Raw genomic sequence first — 26,740 nt, forward strand, 5'->3', positions numbered from 1 at the left:
GTTAAATTTGTGGCTGATTTTATTTGACAACTTTAGTTTCAATCTTTTGTAATGGTATTATCCATATGTATGGTAGTAAAGAGGTTATATTACTGAACTATTAATCCAAAGGCCTGGATAATCCAAAGACTGGGGAAAGGATATGGCCCAGTTGCATAAAATTTGTTTGACAGAATATAATGGAACAAGATGGGCCACCTGGCATCAGCCTAGACATAGAACATATATACATACAGTGCAGGAGGAGGGCCATTCGGCCCATCGATTCTGCACCGACCCACTTAAGCTCTGTTTTGGGGGCCGTTGCTGTTTGTCATTTTTATAAATGACCTGGAGGAGGGCGTAGAAGGATGGGTGAGTAATTTGCAGATGACACGAAGTCGGTGGAGTTGTGGACAGTGCAGAAGGATGTTACAAGTTACAGAGGGACATAGATAAGCTGTAGAGCTGGGCTGACAGGTGGCAAATGGAGTTTAATGCAGAAAAGTGTGAGGTGATTCATTTTGGAAGGAATAACAGGAAGACAGAGGGGCTAATGGTAAGATTCTTGGTAGTGTGGGCGAGCAGAGAGATCTCGGTGTCCATGTCCATAGATCCCTGAAAGTTGCCACCCAGGGTTGAGAGAGTTGTTAAGAAGGCGTACGGTGTTGTTAGCTTTTATTGGTAGAGGAATTGAGTTTCGGAGCCATGAGGTCATTGCTGCAGTTGTACAAAACTCTGGTGCGGCTGCATTTGGAGTATTGTGTGCAGTTCTGTCGCCACATTATAGGAAGGATGTGGAAGCATTGGAAAGGGTACAGAGGAGATTTACAAGCATGTTGCCTGGTATGGAGGGGAAGATCATATGAGGAAAGGCTGTTTTCGTTAGAGAGAAGAAGGTTAAGAGGGGACTTAATTGAGGCATACAAGATGATCAGAGGATTAGATAGGGTGGACATCGAGAGCCTTTTTCCTCAGGATGGTGATGTCCAGCACGAGGGGACATAGCTTTAAATTGAGGTGAGATAGATATAGGACAGATGTCAGAGGTAGGTTCTTTACTCAGAGAGTAGTAAGGGCGTTGGAATGCCCTGTCTGCAACAGTAGTGGACTCACCAACACTAAACGCATTCAAATGGTCATTGGATAGGCATATGGACCGATAAGGAATAGTGTAGAGGGACTTCAGAAGGGTTTCACAGGACGGTGCAACATCGTGGGCCGAAGGGCCTGTACTGTGCAGTAATGTTCTATGTTCTACCCCGTAACCCAATATACCCCTGCTACCCCTCCTAACACACCGAGGGCAATTTAGCATGGCCAATCCACCTAACCTGCACGTCTTTGACTCGTGGGAGGAACAGGAGCACCCGGAGGAAACCCACGCAGGTACAGGGAGAACGTGCAGACTCTGCACAGACAGTGACCCAGCGGGGAATTGAACGTGGGACCCTGGTGCTGTGAAACAACGTGCTAAACCACTGCTACCTTGCACTAACCAGTGCTCCGAAAGCTAGTGTTTGAAACAAACCTGTTGGACTTTAACCTGGTGTTGTAAGACTTCTTACTGTGCCTCACCCCAGTCCAACGCCAGCATCTCCACATCATGGCTACCATCGACACCGCAAACTGCCGGCTCAAAGTGAGAGGATCTCCAGAAAGATCAGCATAATGACACTGACATTAAGTTTCTATAAAGATGCAGAAAGCAGGCAATATCCCGAAAGGGCTACAGATCACAAACCCACTCAAGTCGACCTCCAAACAGGACTATACTGAGAGACTCTGCCGTCGCACCTCTCTCACACTCCTCAACCAACCTCGTACGCCAGCTCTACAGCAGATGACGCTACCTGGAAACCAGATAGATGCCATATTCTCAACTTGCGCTCAGGATGCAGCTGACCAGCTGCGACAACACCGCCAAACAGATGAGACAATGCTACTATGCACCTATATGCACACCAAGACACAGGAAGCTTGAGAAACTCAGAGCATCCGCACCAGCAGCAACCAAGCCTCCCCCGGTACCACAGTAGAAAACAATACAGGGAAATCTATTGTCACTTGTCAGACTACACCCTTCAACCAGACGAAATCGAAGTCTTCAGCAGAGGGCTCAATTTCTGCACCACCACCAAATGGACCCCTCAGTCTCGCGGCAGACACGGAGGAATTCATCAGGTGAATGAGGCTCCGGAATTCTTCCACAGACCTTTAAGAGGCTGAAAGCGAACCCAAGGAGACTACCAATGAACCGGAACAGCAGACCGAGAGATCTGCAGTGCGGCAACCCGAAGAGGAAAGAGTCAAATTGGACCCCTCCGGAAGGCCGCTGCCCTAGATCGACATGTATGCTCAAAGCCATCAGGAGTCGCGTCAATGCCAGATTCATCAGTCGCATTCACAAGACAGCCCCGAATGTCACCCAGCACAACCAACTCCATCCGCGCTCAAGACCAACCGCATATCGTCATCAAACCAGCAGACAAAGGAGGGGCCACCGTCATACTGAACAGAACGGACTACTGCAAAAGAAGTATACCGACAACTCAACAATCAGGAACACTACAGACAGTTACCCGCAGAGCCGACCAAGGAACACATCCGCCAACTCAACAGACTGATCAGACCTTGGATCCAGACCTTCAGAGCACTCTACGTGCTCTCATCCCACGCATTGGAGATCTCTACTGCCTCCTGCCAACACACCAGGCCGTCCTATCGTTTCAGACAATGGGACCTTGTGTGAAAACCTCTCTGGCTACATCGAGGGCATCTTGAAACCCATCGTACAAGGTACACCCACCTTCTGTCGCGACACGACGAACTTCCTACAGAAACTCAGCACCCATGGACCAGTTGAACCAGGAACATTCTCATCACAATGGACGCCTCGGCACTCTACACCAGCATCCCCCATGACGATGGCATTGCTGCAACAGTCTCAGTACTCAACACTGACAACTGCCAATCTCCAGACGCTATTCTGCAACTCATCCGCTTCATTCTGGATCACAACGTCTTCACCTTCGACAGCAAGTTATTCATCCAGACGCACGGGACAGCCATGGGGACCAAATTTGCACCTCAAGATGCCAACATCTTCATGCACAAGTTTGAACAAGACCTCCTCACCACACAGGACCTTCAACCAACGTTATACACCAGACACATCAATTACATTTTTTTACTTTGGACCCACGGCGAAGAATCACTGAAACGATTACACAATGACATCAATAAGTTCCATCTCACCATGGGCTATTCTCCAAAATCAGTTGCATTCTTGGACACACTCATCTCCATCAAGGACGGTCACCTCAGCACTTCGCTTACCGCAAGCGTACGGATAACTCACGATGCTCCACTTTTCCAGCTTCCCACCCATAACGCAATAAAGAAGCCAACTCCTATGGACAAGCCCTCTGTATACACGATCTGCTCAGATGAGGAGGAGCGTAACAGACATCTACAGACGCTGAAAGATGCCCTTGTACGAACGGGATATGGCGCTCGACTCATTGATCAACAGTTCCAACGCGCCACAGCAAAAAACCGCACCGACCTCCTCAGAAGGCAAACACGGGACACAACCGACAGAGTGCCCTTTGTCGTCCAGTACGTTCCCGGAGCGGAGAAACTACGACATCTTCGCTGCCTTCAACACATCATCGATGAAGATGAACATCTTGCCAAAGTCATCCCCACACCCCCCCACTACTTGCCTTCAAACACTGCGTAACCTCAAACAAACCATTGTTTGCAGCAAATTACCCAGCCTTCAGAACAGAGACCACAACACCACACAACCCTGCCATGACAATCTCTGCAAGACATGCCAGATCATCGACCATTACACGTGAGAACACCACCCACCAGGTACGTGGTAAATACTCGTGCGACTCGGCCAATGTTGTCTTCCTCCTATGCTGCAGAAAAGGATGTCCCGAAGCGTGGTAAATTGGCGAGACCATGCAGATGCTGCGACAACGAATGAATGGACACCGCACGACAATCACCAGGCAGGAATGTTCCCTTCCAGTCGGGGAACACTTCAGCAGTCAAGGGCATTCAGCCTCTGATCTCTGGGTAAGCATTCTCCAAGGCGGCCTTCAGGACGCGCGACAATGCAGAATCGCTGAGCAGAAACTTGTAGCCAAGTTCCGCACACATGAGTATGGCCTCAACCGGGACCTGGGATTCATGTCGCATTACATTCATCCCCCACCATCTGACCTGGGCTTGCAAAATCCTACTAACTGTCCTGGTTTGCGACAATTCACACCTCTTTAACCTGGGGTTACCCTTATCTCTGCATCTGTAAAGATTTAATTATCTCCAAATGCCCGTATTCTAAGCATTGTCTGGCATCTCTGACTTTTATTATATATATTATATATATATATATATAGACAGAGTGTGTGTGTGTTCCATAGACACCAGATATGACAAAGGCACACCCAGCCCAGTCAAAAGTCATCATGATCATTTAGGGATTTGTGCCAAAATTGAGAGAGCAAGGCAAACTTGACATAGGAATGCTCACAAGAGTCATACCTTAACAGTCAATTTCCCAAATGCCTCCACCACCAATCCTGGGTATGTCTGCAACCTCAGTACACAATTAGGAAGGAGTCCTCAACATTGACTTACACTCCACCTCCACCCCCATCAAGTCACATATTATTAGGCTGGGACATTCAGAGGGAGATGTCGGCATCACTCCAGCGATCCATGGCTGCTTGGAGTCCCAGAGGCTATGGGCGCAGGAGATATCACCGGCAATGCATGGCATCAAGGCCAACACTGCTAATGTGGCGACCGTAGTAGAGAGCCTGGTGCACAACGTCTGCATCATTAATGAAAGTGTCCAAGGCGTCACGCAGTCAGTGATGGCCATGGCTGAGGGTCTCGGCAGAATGTCTGCCTCGCTGGGGGATGTCACCAGACACCAGGCTAACCGTGACAAGGTTCTGTGGGACATGTCCTGCTCTCAGAGGGAGATGGTCGTGGCGCTGCAGAGTTTGTCGCAGTTGCAGGTGGGCAATGCCGAGGTGCTGGCAGAGCATAGCCCAGTCACTGAGGAGCATCGGCAAGCGTGTCGACGTGATGGTGCAGACCATGAGGAACCCCCAGGGGCTGGCAAAGCCAGATAATGCAGGGGCAGCCTGGGCTCGTACCAGCTGTCACTCCGTTCCAAGGTGCACCCCAGGGTCCTATGGGCATCCACTGGGGCGAGGGTGCCAACCTGGACCTGTCCCATGGAGTGGGGGATGGTGGCTATCTGCTTCCCCCGAGTTCCAACCCTCTGATGAGTGCCGTGTCTCGAAGTCAGCACATGGGACAAGGAGGCGCAGCTGTACATATGCCGCTGACAAGTGGCCGGGGCCCTCTGGCCCCAGAGGACGCCCACTAGGGGTATCAAAGGCTACGGAACAATAGTAGCCTGGCTGCCTCTCAGATGTGCATCCTGGGGAGACACCTAGAGGTAGTGGTAGAGCTTGGTAGGCCAAGCACAAAGAGGATCACTAAGGGCACTGGGGGGGGGGGGGGGGGGGGGGGAGCAGCGGGCGAGTGGGGATTTGTATTACACATTAAATACCCTTGTGCACAACCACGATGGCACCTCTGTCACTTTCTTCCGCAGTGGGGGCTGACCTCCGAACCTTTGGCCCATGTCTCCAGGCATCTTCCCAACCGTGGCACTCAACCACCCTCCAGTCATGTAAATGCCCCTAGACCCGGATCCCATCCCCTGGGTGTTCGGGTGTTGGCTACTGTGTGTGTGGTGTTGCCTTCCGCAGTGTTTCAGGCACAGTGTCCAGGTATCACAGTGTGATTGGGATGCTTGGCAATGACTCCTACATTTTACTTGGCATGCCTTCCCACGGGAATCCACTTTGTGATTGCGTGAGCACTTAACACAGCCTAAGTCCCCACGCCAGTGTGAAAACGATGGGTTTTTATGGCGAGAAAACCGGTGCAAAACGCCACTGATTTGCCGTTTAGCTGGGGGATAGCAAAGGAGGCAGCGTCGAGGTTCCAGTTCTCGCTGCTGATATGGCCCGGAGGCATTGGTCGGGTCTGTGGTCACGCCATGCGCACGGCGGCAGGCCTGCAGCGACCGTGCAGTACTTCATCGGCTGACTCAGCCCGCAGACCCGGATCACAAAAATAGTATCCCCCTTCGGCCACTCGCTGAAAGATCAATCCCTTTGGTTGCTTAAAAGCACTCTCAGAATTTCTTAAGCGTTATATTATTGAAGCAGATTGTTGGTCACCTATTCACCACCAAGGATTGGTAAATTACAAGTGGGTTTAAAAACTTAAAAGGCAAAAAAACGATAATTACAAATATTAATAGTTTAAGTAGCTGCAGTACATCCTGAGACATCAGAGATATCTATGAAGAACGCTGATCTTGATAGGGTGATATGTGGTACATTCCTTTTTATTTTTCTTTTGCTTGAAAATGTAGAGAGCCTTGTAGCGAGTATATTTCTCAGGCTTTCAAGTCATTCTTTTTTGGGCTTCCTATGTAACATTTCTGTTTTCGGCCAGGGCTGAGCTGTCTTCGGTGTACTCCTTTGGGGTCGTCTTTAAATTAGAACAGTTACCTTACCGGAGTATGTGTTCTGTGGATGTTTTTTGCCAAAAGCCAGGTTTTCTGTGCAGCTGTACTGTGTTCGGAATAGTTAACAGCGGGATCTGTTTGCAGCTCGTTCCTCAGGTTTTGTAGTATATTTTTCAACTTGCCCTACAAAAAGTTAAAGAAATATTTGAATTAGCTTTTACCTATTTTTAATACAAATGTAACTGCATGCCCCTTAGAACTACAGCATTCCATTGAACTGTGGAAAAGGCTAAAGCAAAGTTAGAAATACCAATTTGATTTTTCCAAATCTATGCTGGTTCTTTTTATACTGCGTATTTTTTAGTAAGGATCAATGTAAGAAAATGGTGGTTGCTAGGGAGAAAAATCACTTTTCATTTCAAACACTAGAAGTTAATGTCAGAAACTTCAGGCCAATTATCATATTGCAGGTGTGACAGAGGTTAGCACTGTAGTCATCTGTACATACATTTGCACATACACCAGGGACCTGCAGCACAAATGTAACAGCCACAGCACCACTAGAGGGCAGCATCAGAGACAGATATAAAGGGTCGAGCCCAAGGCAGGATCCGCCTCTTTGAGAAGCACAGAGCTAGTGAGGCAGCAGCACACAGAGACCACTCAGCATAGGCAGTTTACCTTAGTTTCACTGGTGATACCTCTTGAATGTTTTACATCCCAATGGGGCTCTGGAAGCAGAAGGAACCCTTTGAATAAAGGTTGTGTTAACTGTAAGTTTATAGTCTTTCATTCAGACTTAGAGAATAACATAAACACTGCTGCCTCACAGCGCAGAGACTGTATTCAATTCCGGCCTTGGGTGACTTCTGCGTGGTGTTTGCACTTTCTTCCTGTGATCCTGTGGGTTTCCTCTGGGTTGTTCCGGTTTCCTCCCACTGTCCAAAGATGTTAGGCTGGATTGGCTATGCTAAAAATTGCCCCTTGTGTCCAACAATGTGCAGGCTAGGTGGGGTTACAGGGATAGGGTGGGAAGTGAGAGGGTGCCCTTTCAGAGAGTCAATGCAGACTCGATGGACCGAATGGCCTCCTGCACTGTAGGGATTCTACGGGGCATAAAATGATCAAATGCCCAATAAAGCTCTAGGACTCTGCTGCGTAATAGTGTGGTAAAATTTTCCTCAGTGCTCCGGCACTACCTTCAACCGTTGAAACCTGCAGTGGGACCCGGCAGTGCACCTACGCCCGCGGGTTTTCCGACGCTGTGAAATGAAAATCGCTTATTGTCACAAGTAGGCTTCAAATGAAGTTACTGTGAAAAGCTAATGGGAAACCCCATTGGCCGGCTGCGGGAACAGAGAATCCCACTGTAGGCAGGGGCGTGCCACGCCGGAAAACACGGCTGGCAGTCAGGAGAATCCCTTCCCTGGAACTTACTGGAGTAAGGGTCCTACAGGAAAGAAGGTTTTTTTTTCAATGCATTCACATTTTTTTGGGGGGGAGGGGGGATTTCCAGCCGCTCCCTATAATACATAATTCCTTGAAGAAGTGTTCAGGAAAGATTGGGAAATTAAGAAAAGAGATTGCTGACAATATTAAGGAGAATACTACAGGTGCTGAGAGGATGTCTTAGAAGGATTGAGAATAGAATCTATTTGCTTCGAGTTAAGGTTACATCACTGGCTGTATTCTGAAGGCCATCAATGGGTGGACAAGATATAGAGGAATAAATTTGCAGGGAAATTACAGGGAGGTGGCAAAATTTCAGAACAGTGAAAAGGAGGGGTTTAATTCTAATATGATTGGGATAGTAATACTGCAAAGGGGGAAGAGTTTTGAAGTGATCCAGAGAATTTTCTTGATCAGTATTTTTTCTAACCCACTGAAGAAGGATTCATGTTTGGATCTTGTTCTGTACATTAGAATTAGAAGCATAAGTTGGTAATTCAGCTCTTCGAACCTGCTCTGCCATTTAAACAAATCATGGCTGATTTCTTCCTGGTCTCAAATCCACCTTCCCACCTGCTGCCCATATCCCTTTAACCCTTTTTAAAAATCGGAAACATATCTATCTCCTTGAAACCGTTTAATAACTCATATTCCACACCGCATATGAGTGCAGCGAGTTTCACAAATGACACCTGCCTCTGCGAAGCTAGTTCCTCCACAAAGAGGAACAAAGGTTAGTCGGGGAGGACATTTAGGGAACAGTGTTTTTGGTGGAATAGGGTTCGATCCTTATGGAAAAGGACAAGGAACAATCCAGAGTAAAAATAGTATTTTAATTGGGGCAGGGCCATTTTTTAATGGAGTAAAGACGAAATCTGATTCCGGTAGATTGGAATCAAAGATTGGCAGGCAAAACGCAATGGGACAATGCGGGGATGCCTTTTAAGAACAGATGAATTGCATATAGCCAAGTTTGTTCCCACATGGGGCAAAGATAGGGCTACCAAAGCCAGAGTTACATTGGATGGTAAAGGCAACAGAAAGTGAGATGAAGCAGCAAAGGAAGTGTCTGACAGATGTCAGGCTTAATTAAGGGGACGGATTCGCCCGTTGGCCGATGCCGAAATCCGGAAAGGCGAGTTGGACAGAGAATAGGTTCCGATGCCAAAATCGTGGCAGGTGCTGATTTGATATATGCTACTTGAAATAGTGACACAAAAGAGAAATCTAGTGCAAAACCATTTTCCAACTTCTGGACAATGTTCTTCAGGAAAACAATATTCCTTGGAAAAACATGATATGCTTCTGCAAACAATGCAGCGGTGATGATGGGAGTACACAATGGTGTTGCTTCCTCTGTGAAGAAAGAAAACCCAGATATTTTCATTCGTGGATGTCCATGCCACCTTCTTCATCTGGCTGCAGAGAAAGGAGTACGTCAGTTGCCATTCTCTCCAGTGGACATGCTTATATCAGTCTATTACTACTTTGAGAAGTCTAACCAGCACCACAAACAGTACAAGGAAATACAAACATTGTACAATCTAGAAAATCACAGAATACTCAAACATTTCTGTATGAGATGGTAGTCCTTGGAAAGAGCACAAGACAGATTTCTGGAACAATGGTCTGCGTTGTAAGAGTACTTCTCCCAAGAAGCAGAATCTTAGAAAAGAAAAAGAAAGAATGAAGGGGTTTCAGAGATGCTAAGCGATTGAAGGTTAACACTTCTGGAAAGACCTCTACCAAGCTTCCAGTGGCAGAAACCAGGGAGACTGCTCAAACTCTGCACACACAATGCAGTGTTACATGTAGCACATCACCTACAACAAGACCATTGTTTGCAGGAACAAAAACCAGCATTCATGTTGTGAAAACAAAGAGTGGTTGCCTGGTTTCAACTGCTGTCAGGAAGTAGGCCCCTGCAACAGCGAGACCCCAAAAGGCCAGTGCAGGATCTGTTCAGAAAACTGCTGTTCTTGTGCATGGGAGCAAGACTGACAATAGTGAGAGGGATGGAAAAAGAAACAGTTCAAGTGCTGGAAGTAAGAAGTCTCCTACAGCTAGCAACCCTGTTGCTCATACAACAGTATAGGCATCTCAAGGTTTTGTGAGGGCCACGTAGAATCCAGCACAAATTTGTAGAATTGAAAGAAATAACTTTATTTACAATTGCATATATACAACAGCAGCCGTACTCCACGACTGCTCACGCCTCTCTGGCTGGTTCCACACTGGCCAGCTCTATTTATGCAGGTGACTCTGCTACTGATTTCTCCGCCCCCAGCATTGGGGAAGCTCATACTCACTAAGGAATGTGGGATTGCCATTAGTCCCCAGCCAGTAGTAATCAGGCAGGTTATAACACAAGGCAAAACTGCCGGGACTTATGCAAAGCTTTGTGACAGAAACAAGCTGTATTGTATCTTTCTTCAATATACACTTCCTGTATTCAACAGGCTCAATCTAGAGCTCCAAGAAGAAACTCTCAAGCTACTTCCGAAGTTGCTTGACTTTCTCCAGGACTTGTTTCGCTTTGTGAAATCTGTTGCAATTACCAGTGTTACATTGCCTGCTGACTGCATGTACAAGGACAACTGCAATTAGAAGTCTGATGAAGACCTCATCATTGGTGGACAAGCCAGGCAGTTTCTCAAGACGAGACACCTCACCTCGCAACATAAGAGTAACGTCTACTCATCAGTACAAAAGTACTACGTTGCAGTGTGTGATTATCTCACCACCAAACCTCCCCTTCAGGGTGAATTGCTGCTATATGAAAGAGTGGCAAATCCAAGGGGGAGGATAGAGGCAAACTTTACATCTGTTTCTTACTTTGCAAAGCAATTCCATGTCATGGAAGATGTTCTGGATGATTTAGAAGTGGAATTTGACATATCGGAAGGCATTGCATTATACTGACGATCAGACAAAGTTTGGGTGGATATTTCCCAGCTGAGAGGAAAATCAACCGGTGAGCTGAAGTATCGTCATCTTCCAAAAATCATGGTGGCAGTCTTGTCAATCGCACATAACATTGCTGAAGAAGAACAAATCTTCAGTCTGGTCAGGAAGAACTCCACAGAGTTTTGTCCCAGTTTAAGAACCAAGACACTTTCTGACTTCCTAACCCAGAAAGTCTACTCTCAAGCCAAAAGGTCGGTGCTGTCACAAAATGCAATTCAACTGCTTCATAATTGTAAAAGAGCTACATCCCTAAGCCTGAGGTAAACGCTAAAATTAAGATGTACTGTAGCTGACCAGACGATTTTTGTCATGAATTTCACATTGAATGACCTTGTCATAATGTTAACTATCTGTAATGGTATTCTTCTTTTGAACTTCAAGTAAAAAAGGTGAAGGTATTGTCCACATTTTTCATTCTTAGATTTACTGAATGTTTAAAACTTAATTTGAAAACACCCACTCATGATGATGTACATGTAAAAGAATGAGATTTGCACTTTCCATTTGCGATTTAGAAAGGTCGAATGACCAATGATGTTAAAAATGTTCAGTGTACAACATCAGGTTGTTTAATCTTGTTATCATATGTAGGGTGCAAGACAGCAAATTTGGAATATTTTAAATCAAAGATTTTGCTTCATTATCCCGCCCATGGCCGAATGTGATTTGTCACTGATTTGTGCACTAAAGGCATAATGCTGTATTTCAATTGGTGGGCATTTTTTCTTTGAAATGAAAATACTGATTTTGGTTGGAAAAGGTTGGTAGCTCTGTACTTGGCATCTATCTTTACCAAGGAAGAAGATATTGCTGATTCATAGTGAATGAGAATTTAGTTGAGATATTTGTTGAGCTAATAATTGATGAAGAGGAGTTGCCAGAAAGGCTGGCTGTACTTAAAATTGATAAGCCACCAGGACTGGATGCAAGGCATCCAAGGATACGAAGAGAGGAAACAGTGGAAGCACTCGGCATAATCTTCCAACCTCTGCTTAGGCACAGGGATTGTGCCAAAGCTTTGGAGAATTGCAATTGTTACATTACTGTTCAAAGGATAAACCGATAACTACTGGCCAGTCAGTTTGACCTCAGTGGTCGGAACAACTTTAGTAGTGATATCTGGGAGAAATTTAACAGTCACTTACACAAGTATAGATTAATTCAGGAAAGCCAGCACAGACTTGCTCGGGGGCAAATAGTGTTCAACCATCTTGATTAAGGCAACTGAGAGGATTGATGAATGTGATGCAATTGTGATGTACACAGACTTTCAGAAACTATTTGATAAAATGCCACATCATAGATTTGCCAGCAAATGGAATGAAAGTACAATAGTAGTATGGATACAAAATTGGCTGAGTGAAAGGAAACAAAGAATAGTGGTGAACGATTGTATTTTGGGCAGCAGGAAGGTTTACAGTAGAGTTCCCTGAATATTGGTAACAAGACTACGACTTTCCTTGATACATATTAATGACATAGACTTGGGCTTACAGGGCACAATTTCAAAATTTGCAGAGAACTCAAAACTTAGAAGTACTTTGAAATGTAAAGAAGATAGTCATTGACTTTAAGTGGAAATAGACAAGCTAGTAGAATGGGCACATGGCAGATGAAACTTAATTCCATCAAAAAAAACAGACACAGCAAAAATGATCTATCCGTGACTTACTAGAGAAGTTACGGTAGTAGATTAAGAGAAGAAACTTGTAATGTTGCAACGAATAGTGGTACGCTGGAGGACTGGGAGTGTTTTAGAAACCAACAAAATAAAAATGGGAAAGATAAAATATGAGAGCAAATTAGCCAGGAATATAGAAACAGATTGTAAAAGCTTTTAGAACAATACAAAAAGCAGATCAGCTAAAGTAAACACTGGTCCTTTAGAGGATGGACAGAATAAGTTACGACGAGAACCTTGGAAATGGCAGGAACATTAAACAAATATTTTGGGTCAGATCTTTGTGAAGGAGACCAGAAGCCTGAGTCGGGAAATATCATGATGCTGCAAACACGTCTCTGTTAAGAGGGCCTCTATCTGCCGCCTTTGTATTCTGGGGAAGCAGGGACAAGATGGAGTCAGGCCCTCCATCTCAGGAGGTTGGCCCAAACGGCAATAGAGGCAGGCGAGTGGCAAAGCCAACCTCCATTTATTGGGACTACAGAGCAGTTGTAGTGATGAATGCCAGCTCCCTCATGTCCTCTTATACCCTTGTGCCTCTTCATACTCATTAGGCCCTCTCCATACCCCCAGGTATCCTCCATAAACATTTTATATAAACATGGAATGTAATGTAGGAAGATATGATGTTATGCACTTTGGTAGGAAGAATAAAGGAGCTGAATATTATTTAAATTGAGAAAGACTGCAGGACTGAAGGGTTTGGAGGTCCTCCTGTATAAATCACAAAAAGCTCGCATGCAAGCTCAGCAAGTAATTCGGAAGGCAAAAGGAATACTGGCCTTTATTCAAGGGGAATGGAGTATAAAAATAGGCAAGTCCTGCTAAAACTGTAGAAGTTTTGGTCCCCTTATCTGAGGGAAGATATACTGGCGTTGGAGGCAGTCAGTAGGTTGATCCCTGGTAAAGAGGGATTTTCTTATGAGGAGTGATTGAGCACATTGGATCTGTACTCATTGGAGTTTAGAAGAATGAGAGGTGATCTTTTTGAAACATATAGGATTCTCAGGGGGGTTGACAGGATAGATGCTCATCGGATCTAAGCTCTGCAGTCCAGCCACATCCAGTCATGAATGGGGTGGACAATTTAACAACTCACTGGAGGAGGTTGCAGAACTATCCCATCCTCGATGTTGGAGGAGCCCGAGGGCAGCAAGGTGGCGCAGTGGTTAGCATTGCTGCCTCACGGCACCGAGGTCCCAAGTTTGATCCCGGTTCTGGGTCACTGTCTGTGAGGAGTTTGCACATTCTCCCCGTGTTTGCATGGGTTTGTCCCCCACAACCCAAAGGCCACACTAAATTGCCCCTGAATTGGAAAAAATGAATTGGGCATTCGCAATTTATAAAAAATAAAAAAATAAATGTTGGAGGAGCCCAGCACATAGTGCAAAAGACAAGACACGTGTTTGCATCAATCTTCAGCCAGAAGTGTCAAGTGAATTATCCATCTCAGTCACTTCTAAAGGACGCCAGCATCACAGATCCCAGTGTTCATCCAATGCAATTCACCCCACGTGGTATCAAGAAACGGCTGAAGGCACTGGATACTGCAAACGCTATTGGCCGTGAAAACATTCCTGCAATAGTACTGACAACCTCTGCTCCAGAACTTGCCGCAGCCCTACCCAAATTGTTCCAGTACAGTTACAACACTGGCATCTACCCGGCAATGTGGAAAATTGCCCAGGTGTGCCCTGTACAAAACAAGCAAGGTAAGTCCAACCCAGCTAATTGTCTCCCTATCAGTTTACTCTCATTCATCAGTAAAGTGATGGAAGAGGTCATCAGCAATACAATTAGGTAGAACTTGTTTAGCAATAACCTGCTCACGAACACTCAGTTGGATTCCACCAGGGTCACCCAGTTCCTGATCTTATTTCAGCCTTGGTTCAAATATGGACAAAAGAGCTGAGTTCCAGAGGTGAGGTGAGAGTAACTGCCTTTGACTTCAAGGCAACATTTGATAGAGAATGACATCCAGGAGACCGAGCAAAACTGAAGTCAATGGGAATCAGGGGGAAACTCTCCACTGGTTGGAGTCATACCTGGCACAAAGGAAGATGGTTATGGCTGTTGGAAGTCATTCATCGCAGTCCTGGCACATCACTGCAGGAGTTCCGAAGGGTAGTGTCCTCATTCGCGACTCCTCATACACTGAAGCAGTCCAGGTACAAATGCAGCAAGACCTGGACACTATCCAGGCTCGGGTTGACAAGTGGCAAGCTACATTTGTTCAACGCAAGTGCCAGACAATGGCCATCTCCAATAAGAGAGAATCAAACTGTCATTCCTTGACATTCAATGGTATTACCATCACTAGATCCCCCACTACCAACATCCTGTGGGTTACCATTGACCAGAAACTGAATTGGACAAGCCATACTGTGGCCACAAGAGCAGATCAGGGACTAGGAATCCTGCAGCAAGTAACTCACCTACTGCCTCCCCAAAGCCTGTCCACCACCTACAAGATGCAAGTCAGGAGTGTAATGGATAAGTGCAGCTCCAACAACACTTTCATGACTCCTCTCAGGTGGCATAATCTATGAATAGTTATGGAAGGGACTTATTCCACACCTGTAATGGTGGAAATATTGCATGCTAGCTTGCTACCCACACTCTCATCCTGTGCTGGCAAAAATAGCTGCAAACAGGAATGGGGAATTATGGAATTGGGTCCTGAACACCATTTTAAAAGCTGCTGAAGTTGGACCCTCCATCTCCAGAAACAGTGCAGCAGTGGCTACAGGGGATGCTGAGTGTGAAGGTGGGCTGTTCAAATGGCCCACCTCAGTGCTCTGGAATGGGGTCCCCGTTGTCATAAAACTAGTCATATCCTTTAGCTCACATCCTCACACTTCTTCACCCACTCCAGGGCTGCTCATACACTCCATGCCAACCAATGTCCCTCAGACCACCCCTTATGGCCCATCATACCCTCCATGCCAACCTCTGCCTCAACCCATGGCCCCTACCAATTTAAAGATGACTTATGCCATCCTGTACTACCACCTACACTCTTTGCCCTTACACCTTGTATATGAACTCACCCAGTATCCACTAGGGACAATCCTCGTGTGCCATGCTGAGATGAAATAAAGTCCTAAATAACCACTACAGACGACTAAAGGCACTTTCATTGAAAAAGCCCATTTAGTGCATTTAAATTCCTTCAAGTATTTAATACTTTCTGGAAAACAAAATTGCATTAATTGCCGCAAATCAACAACAGCTAATCCCTTAATAACCTCTTCGAGCTGTCAATCAAAGTGCAAATTTACAGGCCTCCCTAGTATGATAATGATAGGTTGTGGAAACAATGAAACAGTAACAATACCACAATGTGATAGGTTGTGGAAACAATGAAACAGTAACAATACCACAATGTAAGGCCTCAGGCTTATGTAAGCAATCATATTTTTGGTATCTCAGGAAATCAAGGGATTTCAGGAGTTGGCAAGAAAGTGGAGTTGAGGAAAAGATCAGCGATGACCATGTTGAATTTTGGAACAAACTCAAAGTATGATTGAACAACAACACCTCCTCCACAATAGTCCTCAATACCGGGGCCCCGCAAGGCTGCATACTTAGCCCCCTACTCTACTCCCTATACACACACAACTGCGTGGCAAAATTTGGTTCCAACTCCATCTACAAGTTTGCTGATGATACGACTGCAGTGGGCCGGATCTCGACTAACGATAAGTCAGAATACAGGATGGAGATAGAGAACCTAGTGGAGTGGTGCAGCGAGAACAATCTCTCCCTCAATGCCAGCAAAACTAAAGAGCTGGTCATTGACTTCAGGAAGCAAACTACTGTGCACACCCCTGTCAGCATCAACGGGACTGAGGTGGAGATGGTTAGCAGTTTCAAATTCCTAGGTGTGCACATCTCCAAAAATCTGTCCTGGTCCACCCATGTCGACGCTACCACCAAGAAATCACAACAGCGCCTATACTTCCTCAGGAAACTAAGGAAATTTGGCATGTCCACATTAACACGTACCAATTTTTACAGATGCACCATAGAAAGCATCCTATCTGGCTGCATCACAGCCTGATGGGAACTGCTCGGCCCAGGACCGCAAGAAACTTCAGAGAGTCGTGAACACAGCCCAATCCATCACACGAACCTGCCTCCCATCCATTGACTCCATCTACACCTCCTGCTGCCTGGGGAAAGCGGGCAGCATAATCAAAGACCCCTCCCACCCAGCTTACTCACTCTTCCAACTTCTTCCATCGGGCAGGAGATATAGAAGTCTGAAAACACGCACAAACAGACTCAAAAACGGCTTCTTCCCCGCTGTTCCCAGACTCCTAAATGACCCTCTTATGGACTGACCTCATTAACACTACACCCCTGTATGTTTCACTTGATGCTGGTGCTTATGTAGTTACATTGTATACCATGTGTTGCCCTATTATGTATTTTCTTTTATTCCCTTTTCTTCCCATGTACTTAATGATCTGTTGAGCTGCTCGCAGATAAATACTTTTTACTGTACCTCGGTACACGTGACAATAAACAAATCCAATCCAATCCAATCCAAAGTGTTGAATGGTCTATTTCTGCTCCCGCCCGAGGTCAATGGAGTTCTCCATTGTACGCAGCTCGCCCATGGCATTCTTGCGGTGGGCGGGCCATGAGAATCCAGTCCAATATATAAAAAAGGGTGCAATTCTAAAATGGGTGCAGAAACAGAAAGCCCTGGGGTTTATGTGCACAAATAGGTGAAGGTGGGAGGGGCAGGTTGAGAAATTATGAAAACATTGGGGTCCTGGATTTTATAAATAGAAGCATAGACTACGAAAGCAATGAAGTTATGATTAAGCTTTCCAAATACTATTACAGCCTACAATTATAGGCACCACAAACTGAAAAATGTGAAGGTTACAAACAGAATGCAGAAAAGATACGCAAATAGTTCAAGGATTTCAGTTACATGGAGGTGCAGGGACTTTTACATAGAACATACAGTGCAGAAGGAGGCCATTCGGCCCATCGAGTGCACCGACCCACTTAGCCCTCACTTCCATCCCTATCCCCGTAACCCAATAACCCCATCGAACCTTTTTGGTCACCTAAGGGCAATATATCATGCCAATCCACCTAAACTGCACATCTTTTGACTGTGGGAGGAAACCGGAGCACCCGGAGGAAACCCACGCAGTCACGGGGAGAACCTGCAGACTCAAGCCAGGAATCGAACCTGGGACGCTGGCGCTGTGAAGCAACAGTGCTATCCACTTGTGCTGCCCAGAAAGGGAAGTTTGAGAGGTAATTTAATAGAGGTATTCAAAATCATGAGGGGTCTGGACACCATAGAAAATGAAAAATGGTTCCTGTTCATGGAATTGTCAAGAACCAGACAACACCGATATAAGGTGTATATGGTAATAGAATCAATGGCGACATAAGGAAAAACCTACTTTACCTAGCAAGTGGTTAGGATCTGGAATGTACCGTCTGGGAGTGTGGTGAAGGCAAACTCAATCATGGCTTTCAAAAGGAAATTGGACACACACCTGAAGAGAACCATATTTCAGGACTACAAGGAAAAGGTTGGGTGTGGGACTTTCTGATTAGATTTTGCTGAGAGCTGGCAAGAACATGATGTACCAAATGACCTTCTGTGATGTAACCATTCTATGGTTCTCTTTTCATTAGAATTTAGAAGAATGACTGATGATCTAATTGAAACATATAAAGTTCTTGACGGGCTTGTCAGGATAGCTGTTGGGAAGATATTTCTCCTGACTGGGAGTCGAGAACTAGTGGTCACAGTCTCAAAATAAGTAATTGGCCATTTTGGACTTAGATGAGGAAAAATCTCTTCTGTTAAGAGGTTGTGAGTCTTTGGAAATATCAGTTGTGGATGCTCAGTAGGTGAATATATTGAAGATTAAGGTGAATAAATTTCTGGATTCTAAGGGAATCAAGTAATATGGCTAATGTGCAGGATGTTAGAGTTGCAGTAGAAGACCAGCCATGATCGTACTGAATGGTGGCTGGGATGGGGATGTTGTGCAGAAATCTAGGTGAGCCGTGATGGATTGGTTCCCCCACTTGGTCCCACCATCGGGCCATTTTACCGGCTCTGGGACCGGATATGGGCAGGCTGCCATCCCCAAGAAGACAGGCAGCCAGTTTCCATGATTAAAATGCTATCAACATCTTGCTGAACGACCCCCCCCCCCCCCCCCCCCCCCCCCCGCCCCGTCTCATGTGGAGGCTGCCAGCTAAATGGAATGGCTCCCCTCAAAGGCAGCCTGGAGGAGGGAAAGTTATGAATCCACGAGGGAGTGCGGACAGGGAAGACAGCCCCAATGACATTCCTCTGCCCCCTGCGCTTGGTAAAATAGGCAGGCTCAGCTGTGATATCCAATTCCCAATGGCTCTGCTGAGGTTGTTAGGCTGCCTCTGATTGGGCTGGCAGCTCTCGGGGGTGATTGGCTGTCACCCAAAGTGTAACCCTGGGCCCTGTCACCCGTTGAAGCAGTGCCCCCCCCCCCCCCCCCCCCCCCCCCCCCCCCCGCCGCTCTGACCTCTGGCTGAAGAGGTAGATCTCCTACCAACTTCAATATATTCCAGTCATAAAAAAACCCCCATGGGGACACCACGAGCTACTTTTTTTGTCCATTCTGTCCGGAAAAAAGAAAAGCACAGCCGAAACCAGGGGGGGGAGGGGGGATTGTTTTTTTTTTTAAATTTAGATTACCCAATTATTTTTTCCAATTAAGGGGCAATTTAGCGTGGCCAATCCACCTACTCTGCACATTTTTGGGTTGTGGCGGCGAAACCCACGCAGACACGGGGAGAACGTGCAAACTCCACACGGACAGTGACCCAGAGCCGGGATCGAACCTGGGACCTCAGCGCCGTGAGGCGGTTGTGCTAACCACTAGGCCACCGTGCTGCCCGGGGGGAGGGGGGATGACACACACACAACGGGAAAGGGGGAGGAACCATAGACCGATCCAGAAGGCAACGAAATGCACATAGGGTCAGTTAAATGAAGGGCAAACTAAACCTCTCTGTATAATAAAGGGAATTAGCGCGGGCGAGAAAAAGGTGATGTGTATATATACAACTGTCTATAAATATGGGAAATGCCAATAAAAGGATTTAAAAAAAATATATAACACCACGTCTTCATATGTTAGCTTTATTTTCTTACTTTCGTCATTAACATCTGTTGTAATTCTTGGTGAGACAGAAAATGTTATGTAAATTTTAAGCCAGTTTCTGCATGTTATTTTCTCCCTTTAAATTCTATATTTGGTGCAGGGTACCTTTCTCAGCTTCCAATACACACTTCAATGGCCCTGGTATGACAAGATTTCTGACTGTTTTCCAGCAGTTCTCTGCAGGTATTCACAAATGCCCTGTATTTTAAGAAATCATTAGTTATGGTTCCATTGTAACTTCTGCTGTTGGTATACCAGTAAACAGAAAAACTCCACTATGCCTTCAATCGGCCTGCTACATTTGCGCTAAAAAAGCTCCTTAAAGAGTATGCAACTAACCATATCATTTAATTAGTGCAGGCTTAACTTTGACTGTACTGTTTCTGAAAGCACTTCAGAGTGATTCACAATGCAAGGAGGAAACCACTTCAGGCTATTAATGTTTCACATGATTTCTTCATAAATTAAACACAGCTTATTTTAACAAATTATCATTCTTTTCATGCTCCATATCCAATACTAATTGACATTTTTGGAAGGTTGGAAACAGTGCCTTGTTTGTTACAGTAACTTTATAAACTGAGATTGAAGTTTTAGTTATAGAATAAAAGATTCTCATCAGAATTGAAGATTCAAGAGGTTTATTGATATTTGTTTCTTTATGGGATAATATTGTGAGATTTAATTAATTAATGACCATGACATCAGTGGACCTGCCAATCAGAGCACTGACCTACACACAAAAATTTGCAATATTCATTTGTTAGGAAAAGATCAGAACCAGTGCTGAACTACAAAGTTTGATATTTCTAACTAACTTTTCAGAGCACTGACCTACACACAAAAATTTGCAATATTCATTTGTTAGGAAAAGATCAGAACCAGTGCTGAACTACAAAGTTTGATATTTCTAACTAACTTTTCTTGTGCCATTTTTCATGGGCAATCTGCATACTTCAGCAAAGCTGTGACGTTTGACTGCAAAAATGGAAAAGTGGTGTGTGTGGATTTGAGCTCATTACTCAACTGCTGGTAGTGAAGCATCCTGAATAGGAACATGGATAGTTAGGAGTTGATTTCTATTGTTTATCTCCATAATGGTAGCTGCTTTTAAATCCAAAGCATTTTCCCATGGGAAGAGGCAAGAATACCAAGGTCAGCAGAAACTAAAACATAATCATTGGCTTTATATTTTTTGTTTTGTATCTGTTTCCAACATGATATTTGAGCCAATCAAATGTAAACATTACATACAAAACTCTTCTTTTCGACCATTTCTTGATGCCGCACAGATTTTCTTTCCCTTTTCTCTTGCCCACCACTTACGGGGAATGCTATGAAAACATAAGTAGTTGCACTATGGCATTTTCAAACATCACATTCATCACTATTAATCCAATCCCGCCACAGACATAAAGCTTGTGCAATAAAGAGTTCAAGAGTCATACTAAGTCAGTCAAGGATTGAGAAACTATCCAGAACATCCATGTGTGCACTGTTCAAAACATGTCCTCCACTCACCATTCTCCACTCAAACAAGCTCTTAAAGCACTTTAACATGAATGCTCATAAGGCAGTCAAGTATGCTTTAACTGTCCCACTTTCCTGCCTTCACCAGGAACTACTCATTCACTCTCATTCAGGCATACATTCAGTGAATGAGCATCCCGTGTAACAAAGCTACCGGCACAAATAAACAGACTTATTATGGGATCCATACCGATTTCACACCATGGTAAATACTCACTTTTTGCACCATTTTTCAAGAAAGCAACACAGTGTAGAGTAAAGGGTTAACTCTAACACTAGTCAGCCAATAGCTACTGGGCGGCACGGTGGTACAGTGGTTAGCACTGCTGCTTCACAGCGCCAGGGACCCAAGTTCGATTCCGGCCTTAGGTGACTTAGGAGTTTGCACGTTCTCATCATATCTGTGGATTTCTCCCGGGTGCTCCGGTTTATTCCCACAGGCCAAAGATGTGCAAGTTAGGTGAATTGGCCATGCTAAATTGCTCCTCAGTGTTCAGGGATGTGCAGGTTAGGTTACAGGGTTATGGGTATAAAACGGGTTGGGTGGGGAACTGGAACTGGGTAGAGCGCTCTTTCGGAGGGTCAATGTAAACTCGATAGGCCAAATGGCCTCCTTCAGCACTGCAGGGATTCCATGCTTCTATGATACTGAACATGGGTGTATGGAGCTCTGTAATAATTTGTTACTTACAGTGCAGAAGGAGGCCATTCGCCCCATCATGTATGCACTGGTTCCCAACAGAGCTACCCAGCTAGGCTCATTCACCAGCCCTATCTCCGTAGCCCTCTAAATTAATCCCTTTCAAATATGTATCCAGCTTTCTTTTGAACCCTCCTATGGAATCAGTCTCCATCACTCTCCCAAGCAGCACATTCCAAATTCCAACAGCTCTCTGAGTAAAGGAGTTTCTCTTCATCTCACTCCTAACTCTCTTGCTGGCTGACCATCTTGAATTGGTGACCCCTAGTCACTGACATATCAACTAGTGTAAACAGAATAATATTCTTCTTTATTCTGTCAAAATTGTCTGTAATTTTGAACACATCATTAAGCACTTCTTAATCTTCTCTGCTCCAAGGAGCACAAGCCCAATTTCTCCAATCTTTCCTTGTATCTAAAATTCCTCATTTCTGGTATAATTCTAATAAATCTCCTCTGCACTCGCTCAAGGGATTTAACATCCTTCCTTAAATAAGGTTCCCAGAATTGAACACAATACTCCAAATGTGGTCTGACCAATGATTTCTAGAGGTGTCACATCACTTCCTTGCTTTTATACTCTATGCCTCTATTTATAAACCCAAGAATCCTATTAGCCGTCTTAACAATTGTTTCAACTTGCCTGGCCACCTTCACAGAATTATGCACTTGAACCCCGAGGTTCCTCTGTTCCTGTGCACCCCTCATTACCATTGAGCCTATATTATCTCCCCATGTTTCTTCTACCAAAATGCATTACCTCGCATTTTGCTGCATTGATGTTCATCTGTCAGGTATCTGCCCATTTGGCCAACTTGTCAATGTCCCTCTGAAGTCGCTCAGCGTCATCCTCACAAATCACAATTCTCACTAGATTTGTATCATTTGGAAATGTAAAGATTTTCCCTCAACACCCACCTATAGCAGCACGGTAGCATTGTGGATAGCACAATTGCTTCACAGCTCCAGGGTCCCAGGTTCGATTCCGGCTTGGGTCACTGTCTGTGTGGAGTCTGCACATCCTCCCCGTGTGTGTGTGGGTTTCCTCCGGGTGCTCCGGTTTCCTCCCACAGTCCAAAGATGTACAGGTTAGGTGGATTGGCCATGATAAATTGCCCTTAGTGTCCAAAATTGCCCTTAGTGTTGGGCGGGGTTACTGGGTTATGGAGATAGGGTGGAGGTGTTGACCTTGGGTAGGGTGCTCTTTCCAAGAGCTGGTGCAGACTCGATGGGCCGAATGGCCTCCTTCTGCACTGTAAATTCTATGATGATCTATGAAATGATTTAAATAAATCAGAAAATGCAAGGGTCCCACCACTGAGTCCTGGTCAACTACACTTTCAACTCATCTCCATTCTGAGAAATGCCCATCTATATCGACCCTCTGTTTCCTATCCCTTAGCCAACTTCTAATCCATGCTGCCAAGGACCCATCAATCCCCCAAATTTTTAATTTGCTTACCAACCTGATGTGGTACTGTATTAAATGCTTTCCGAAAATCCAAATATACAACATCCACGGCACTACCCTCATCCATTGCCTGTGTTACCTCGTTAAATAACTCCATTAAATTTGCCAGACATGACCAGCCCTTGACAAAGTCATGTGGACTATCTAGTATTAACTTATTTTTCTCGAGGTGTATATTTATCTCATTCCGTATTATGGCCGCCACCAGTTTTTCATTACTGATGTCAAGGTGACAGTGTCTGTAGTTTCCTGGGTTATCCTTTGCCCCTTTCTTAAACAACAGCTTCACATTTTTAATCCTCCAGCCCCCTGGAACTAATCCTGTGTTCAGAGAGGCCTGGACAATTTCTGTCAACGGCTCCGCAATATGCTCCCTTACCTCCATCAGTAATCTAGGATGCATCCCCTCCGGGCCTGGCGACTTCTCTACCTGGAGTGTTGCCAGCCTTTTTAGCACCTCTTCTTTATCATATTCTGCTCAGTGCTCAACACCCATGTTAGTGATGAATTGTGGTGATTAAAGGCCCTTGTCGCAAGAACATGTATTATAAAGAGCTGGATAATACAGATGCTGCCAGACCTGCTGAGACGGATGAGATTTTCCAGCATTTTCTTTTTGATATTATAAAGAGTTACTAGGGCTTTTCCAGGAGAGCCCAGACACTGAACAATATATTCATATTCCTTTGTAGAAAATAGCAAACATTAATAAATAAGATGGAATAAGCCATAATTTTGATGCTTCTTAAAGTCTCTGTGATATCATCTGCAATAAATCCTATTTTTTAAAAAAACTACCAGATGTATTTCTGATGAGAATTTTAATTATAATGACTGGCAATTGAATAGAACATTTTGGGTTACAGTTAATCCTGACATGATTCTGTTTTAATTTACTGCCTAATAACTGGTTTCAGTTTGCATTTCAAAACTTAATTTAGGATGTCTGTCTAGTTGCAAAAGATAAAACGAGTTATCAGACACCAGCTGTACTTAAAAGCATCTCTCACTCCAACTGCCTAGACGCATGTGTAGGAAGTGCTCCCCCTAGTGTTTTAGCACAATTAAACATGGGGTCATGCCCCCAAGACCTGAAAGAAGTCATAAACTATGTAAATTGAACATTTTTCTTTGCTTATCCTTTCAGTCTTCTTTAGACTCAGGGGAGGTGTCAGAAGACTGGAGAATTGCAAATGTTAGATCTTTGTTCACAAAAGGTTGAAAGTATTGCCCCAGCAATTACAGACCTGTCTGTTTAACTTCAGCGGTGGGCAAGCTTCCAGAAGCAATTATTCTGGATAGAATTAGTAATCACATGGAAAAATATGGGTTCATTAGCAAGAGCCAGCATGGATTTCTAAAGGGGGAAATCATGTTTAACAAACTTGTTGGAGTTTTTTGAGGAGGTAACATAAAGGGTCGATGAGAGTAATGCAGCTAATGTTGTGTACCTGGGCTTTCAGCAGGCATGCGACACAGTGGCGCACAACTTGTGAGAAAAGCTACAGCTCATGGAATAAAAGGGACAGTAGCAACATTGATACAAAAAGCAGAGCATCTATGTATGTAATGGTCAATAGATATTTTCTGAGCTGGAGGAAAGTTTGGAGTGATGTTCCCCAGGGGTTCATTTTGGGACCTTTGCTTTTCTTGATATATATTAACGATCCAGATCTTGGTGTGCAGGGGACATTTTCAAAGTTTGCGGATGATACAAAGCTTGGAAGTAGTGTAAACTGTGAAGAGGACAGTGTAAAACTTCAAAAGGACATAGACAAGTTGAAGTGGGCAGATAGGTGGCAGATGAAGTTCAAGGAGGAGAAGTGTGAGATGATGCATTTTGGTTGGAAGAACATGGAGACAATACAAAATAAGGGGTAACATTCTGAAGGGGTGGAGGAGCAGAGGGACCTGGGTTTATATGTGCATTGATCATTGGAAATTGCAGGAGAGGTGGAGAGAGCAGTTAAAGGATATAGTATTCTTGGTTATATTAATAGGGACACAGAGTACGAGAACAGGGAGGTTGCAAAAAAGTAAATGTGATGTGAAAAGAAAAACATTGTCACACAACGAGTGGTTAGAGTCAGGAATTCACTGACTGGAAGTATGGTGGAGGCAGGTACAATTGAGGCATTCAAGAAGGCATTAGATGACTATTTTGGATAGAAACAATATTCAGGGATACAGGAAATAGCACTCAGCCATAATGGTCATTTGGAGAACAGGTGCAGGCACGATGGACCAAATGGCCTCCTTCTACGCCGTAACAGTTCTGTGATAACAGTGACATCAGTTGTCATGTACTAGACCAGGGGTGGGCAAACTACGGCCCGCGGGCCGCATGCGGCCCGCCAAGGGTCTTTATGCGGCCCACCAAGATCAAGTCATAAAAAAAAATTTAAACTTTTTTTTTTAATTTTAAGGTTATGGGGGGGGGGGGGGGGGGGGGGGGGGCTGTTGGGTTACTGGTATAGGGTGGATACGTTGACTTGAGTAGGGTGATCATTGCTCGGCACAACATGTGTTTCATATGAAGTTTCTACTTTAAAATATTAATTAATAAAAATTAATTGCTTTTTTCTTCTTTAAAAACCTTTTATTTTGGCTATTTTTAAATATTAATTATTTACTTAATATACTATGCGGCCCTTTAAATTGTAAATTTCTGAATGTGGCCCTTGCACGGAAAAGTTTGCCCACCCCTGTAATAGACGAAGGATTCCCAAACAAAGTTCCACGTAACCCCAGGGCAGGCTGATCAATACAATTTGAGTTTCGTGCTGTTTCCAGCTTGTCCAATCAGAGGGGGCCGGGCCTGGCCTCCAAGAGAGGGGCCAGGTCTGGGAGTCTGGTGAGGTGCGGGGGCAGGCCTTGGAGAGAGGTGTGTGTGTATGAGGGAATAAGAGTGAGTGTGTATGTGTGAGAGATGAGAGAGAGCGTGTGGAGAGAGATGAGAGCATGTGTTTGTGATGAGAGTGTGTGTGTGAGAGAAGAGTGTGTGAGAGAGATGAGAGTGTGTGTGTGAGAGATGAGAGTGTGTGTGAGAGATGAGAGTGTGTGTTTAAGAGATGAGTGTGAGAGATGTGTGCGTGTGAGAGAGATGAGTGTGTGTGTGAGAGATGAGTGTGTGAGAGATGACTGTGTGAGAGATGAGTGTGTGTGTGAGAGATGAGTGTGTGTGTGAGAGATG

General features: G+C 44.8%; 1 protein-coding gene across 4 annotated transcripts in view; it reads right to left on the reverse strand.

Moving 5' to 3' along the window:
* Positions 1-6,403: 6,403 nt before the first annotated feature.
* The window catches only part of LOC119973452 (spermatogenesis-associated protein 7 homolog), a 278,469-nt gene continuing 258,132 nt past the window's right edge, over positions 6,404-26,740 (reverse strand). For all 4 annotated transcript variants that reach the window (XM_038811624.1, XM_038811643.1, XM_038811615.1 and 1 more), the window contains one exon: positions 6,404-6,739. In XM_038811624.1, the coding sequence (XP_038667552.1) occupies positions 6,596-6,739 (144 nt within the window). In that variant the 3' untranslated portion in view covers positions 6,404-6,595. The remainder of the gene's footprint in view (positions 6,740-26,740) is intronic.

Source organism: Scyliorhinus canicula, chromosome 1 (genome assembly GCF_902713615.1).
Source record: "Scyliorhinus canicula chromosome 1, sScyCan1.1, whole genome shotgun sequence".
NCBI lineage: Eukaryota > Metazoa > Chordata > Chondrichthyes > Carcharhiniformes > Scyliorhinidae > Scyliorhinus > Scyliorhinus canicula.